Below are 3,713 nucleotides of genomic sequence, written 5' to 3'. Positions count from 1 at the left end.
TGCGACATGAATAAGACACTTTTTTGTAAACTGACTTGGTAGATAAAGCATGATGAATAAAAAATGATTAGATTTTTTTAAAGCCTGGTTCATTAGAAGTGATGGCCCTTGCAAAATAGTTGAGCAACTAATTTGAATTTAACTTTGTTTATTAATCAGGGGAGTCCCCTACACAGTTGTATTTATAACTTTCACACTTTCCTCTTAATTTCTTCTTGTATCATTTTTTATTTTTTTTTTAAATTAGAGGTATAAAATAGTTTCCAAAAAATAACTTGAAAGTGACTTATCATTATGTCATTATTAAAAAACTATCACTGTCTTGCATATTTTTCAAGTGTATATGTGAAATGACAGTATTTTTCCTCATTGGAAAAAAGAAATGTGTTATACATAAAGCGCAAAAAAATAAGGTTACTATATTTAATACCTTAAAGTGTGTCAATAAAAAAATCCCATTAATTAGATTGAACAATTCAACATTTGAAAACTAGCAAGGTACATTTTGGCGGCTAATGGGTATCTGTGGCAAGTTAAAAAAAAAGTATTTCAATGGTAAATTTGTATATATTCTAGGTTTAGCTATTCAAATAATAGATTTTCATGTATTTGTGAATCTACCATAGTTGGAAAACTAGGTTTTGACTTGGAAGAGTCACTCGACTCAAGTGATAAAAAAAAAAAAAAAAAACAGAAACATGAGTCCATAATTAAATAAATGATGACCAAATCAGTTTCAAGTCAATCTGAGTTTTTATTGACTCGGTGTTTTTGCCCGGGTCATGTGAAACTCACTGAGTCTGAATTTTTTTTAATATATTGAATCATTTAATATTCATAGACCATTAGTTTCCTCTACAAGTAAACAAAATGTACTCTAGACTTTTTGTTTATTGTATTTATTAATTCTATGATTGCTATATGTAATTTGCATTAGCTTAACTGAATAGAGTCCTTAAGGGACGATATATACAGTTGAAGTTTCCTATTACAATCTAAATAAATGGTTGACATGTTCATATGAAGTGTCATGCTATGATGGAGTTTTCAATATTAATTCCCTTTTTTTTCTTCTCACCTGTGAAATATCCATTGCCTTAATCCTTCCTCACTCGAAGAAGAAGGAAGATATTACAAAAATTAATAAGAAAAAAACTGACCCGTTTTGATCAAGTTTGCCTCTTCGTAATCAATAGGTTTTGAAAAACATTGTTTTCAAGTATAGATGCCCTTTTCAAGTACTTTTGAGGCATCCAAGGGGATGGAAATTGAAGCCAACTTTTATATTTGTTTTTGTTTGACCAATTCTACTTATACAATCAGGAATCACCCATGAGATGTATCACATTTTTTGAAAGAATTAGTTCATAGTAAATGTATGGCCTTAGACTTGACAACTAAATTGACCAAATAAAATTGAATGGATCGTTAGCTTAACTTTAGAATTTTTGTCCTTTTTACAGTAAAACAATTCAATCCTACATTTTAAGGGAGTTATATAGATTAAGAAATAATACCGTGATCTCCGTTCTTGAAAAATTATTTTAAAATTAATCCTATTTTAGAAATAATTAATAAAGATGCTAAAAGAAAAGAAATAATTACCAACCCGCCCCTTTCTAACAATTGCACTTGTGATCACAATTATTTTTTTAATTAGCTACTTAAACATACAACCAGTGTTTTGAATGTGAAGTTTGAGATGCCGTTAGGGACACATCCTCAATTAGGGATTTATGTAGTTTAAACTTTAAAGGCCAAGTTGTAGCCCAAGTCCATAGGTACAACACAAAAGATTGCCTTTTAGGGTGAAGCAATTATTTCAAGTTTTTAAAAAATTGGTCCTAGTCCACAAGCCCATAAGACTTGGGGTAGACTCATCTTTTACATTTGCACGTTCGAAACCATCTAAGTCTATCTTTGGAAGACATCGGCGATTGCTTATGGAATGCAAGGCCAAGGACTAGGTTCAGTATCGGATCTGCCACAAAGTAGCTGTCACTGCTGCCTTGGGTCCCACACCCCGCCCACCCCAGGCTGCCCCTTTCGGTGCCCCCTAGTGGCTTATTGGCCCTCGATAGGATGAGTTGAGAGAGAGAGAGATGTTTATATCTTGTCTTTTCTAGTTTTTTATCCTTTGATATAATCTGATCATTTAGGAGAGAGAGAGAGAGAGAGAGAGATGTTTCGTTTCATGCAATAGTCTTTATTATCTGAAAACGATACAAAATGTGTATGGCACCTAGATACCAAGTGATAGCTAGATATTGTCACCTTGGAGTTGGGACTTATTACACTTATTTGATCTTTATTGTTTTCCCTCTTTGTGGAGGAAATTAAATAAAATTATACAACTTAATTAATTAATTAAAGATTTAAATTAAAACATCTTATCTTTTTAATTAATTAGCAAGTGAGATAGTTACCAGGTGAGACACCAAATTGGGTACAATAGGTCTCATAATAAGTAACACGATCTTGCATAGCTGCTGTGTTACCACCATTGCATTCAATAGCGCCGTTGATGGCTCGGATGGTTGCCCCGAAGCCTTGGCCAGAAATCATGATTGAGTGGCAATTGTTCATCCAAAACCACAATGCTGTCTTGAAGGAAGTCACAACATCGGTTGCCACAATTCCTGGATTATTTAGCCCATCAAATCCTATACTGTTTCCTGCCGCACCGTAATTATAATTCCACGATATCTGGAGCGGTCCCCGGCCATAGTACCCTTGGCCGGCGACACAAGGGTATTGTGTGCTTGATGGATCGCAGTAATTCTGAGAAGCGCCACCAATCTCTTCTATGTAACAGAAGACTGCATACACACATACACATACACATACAAAAAGTTAAAATTAATTAAGAAGCTAATTTTCTTGATGAAATAAATAAAAGAAGAAAATATGTCTTTAATTACCTCCAGTCTCATGTGATACATGGGCGAAAAAGGCGGCAATCTCTTGGTAATTTTCAAGACTTGTTCCGGTGGTGCCGAAGCTAGGATACGAACCAAGTGCTGTGAGGAATGCATCACGCGTATAGAAGTTCTTGCCGGCACAGCTTGAGGAAGCCTGATTGATTATCCCATCGAAGAATGATTGTGTAACTATATTAGCCACAGTTGACGATGACCCGCCACTCGGAGTTGGAGTTGGAGTACTTGGAGTACTCGAATAACAAGGCCCCGCTTGGCATCCAGTGCCGCAATAAGCGTCTCCGGTTCCACAATACCCATACTGGCTACAGCAAAGTCCTGATGCACAATTACAAGTTGGAGTAGTCGAATAGCAAGCACCCGCTTGGCATCCAGTGCCGCAGTAAGCATCGCCAGTTCCGCAATATCCATACTGGCTACAACAAAGTCCTGATGCACAACCACAAGTCTGAGCAACGACGGTTTCTGGCATCAGCCCACCTAAAATTCCGACCATAGTGATGATGGCTAGTAGGAGGTTTTTCCTAATTGTAAAGGTTACCATTTTGGGAGTACCCATCTTTGAATTAAGGAATCAGAAAGTTTGAAATTGTGGAAACTCTAGGATGAGAAAATATTTCAAGGGAAGAGGCGTACTTATAGTGTACTAGGGCGGGCGGGCAAGAGTGCGTGTGGGAACTGGGAAGAGCTAATTAATTAATGTCTACAATCTACAATACGTCAGTGAATTGTGTTGGCTAGAACGGATCTCAATGGACTAACAATGGACGTAAT

General features: G+C 36.1%; 1 protein-coding gene across 1 annotated transcript; it reads right to left on the bottom strand.

Moving 5' to 3' along the window:
* Positions 1-2,406: 2,406 nt before the first annotated feature.
* On the bottom strand, positions 2,407-3,483 carry LOC122661152 (chitinase 6-like). Its single transcript, XM_043856481.1, has 3 exons — positions 3,333-3,483; positions 2,922-3,218; positions 2,407-2,819 (listed from the first exon to the last, which is right to left on the bottom strand). The coding sequence occupies exons 1-3, from the start codon at positions 3,481-3,483 to the stop codon at positions 2,407-2,409; spliced, it is 861 nt and encodes a 286-aa protein (XP_043712416.1).
* Positions 3,484-3,713: the final 230 nt, after the last annotated feature.

The sequence above is a fragment of the Telopea speciosissima genome, chromosome 5 (assembly GCF_018873765.1).
Source record: "Telopea speciosissima isolate NSW1024214 ecotype Mountain lineage chromosome 5, Tspe_v1, whole genome shotgun sequence".
NCBI lineage: Eukaryota > Viridiplantae > Streptophyta > Magnoliopsida > Proteales > Proteaceae > Telopea > Telopea speciosissima.
The sequence above is the reverse complement of the archived record's forward strand: the minus strand, read 5'-3'. Positions and strand labels throughout refer to the sequence as shown.

Bases quoted from the DNA above. Each gene is read 5' to 3' on its own strand.
- LOC122661152 (XM_043856481.1), bottom strand. From the start codon at position 3,483: ATGGTAACCTTTACAATTAGGAAAAACCTCCTACTAGCCATCATCACT. The intron at 3,219-3,332 runs GCGATGCTTACT...GTGGAACCGGAG, and splicing joins GTATGGATATTGCGGAACTG to ACGCTTATTGCGGCACTGGA. The intron at 2,820-2,921 runs GTAATTAAAGAC...GTGTGTATGCAG, and splicing joins TGTATCACATGAGACTGGAG to TCTTCTGTTACATAGAAGAG.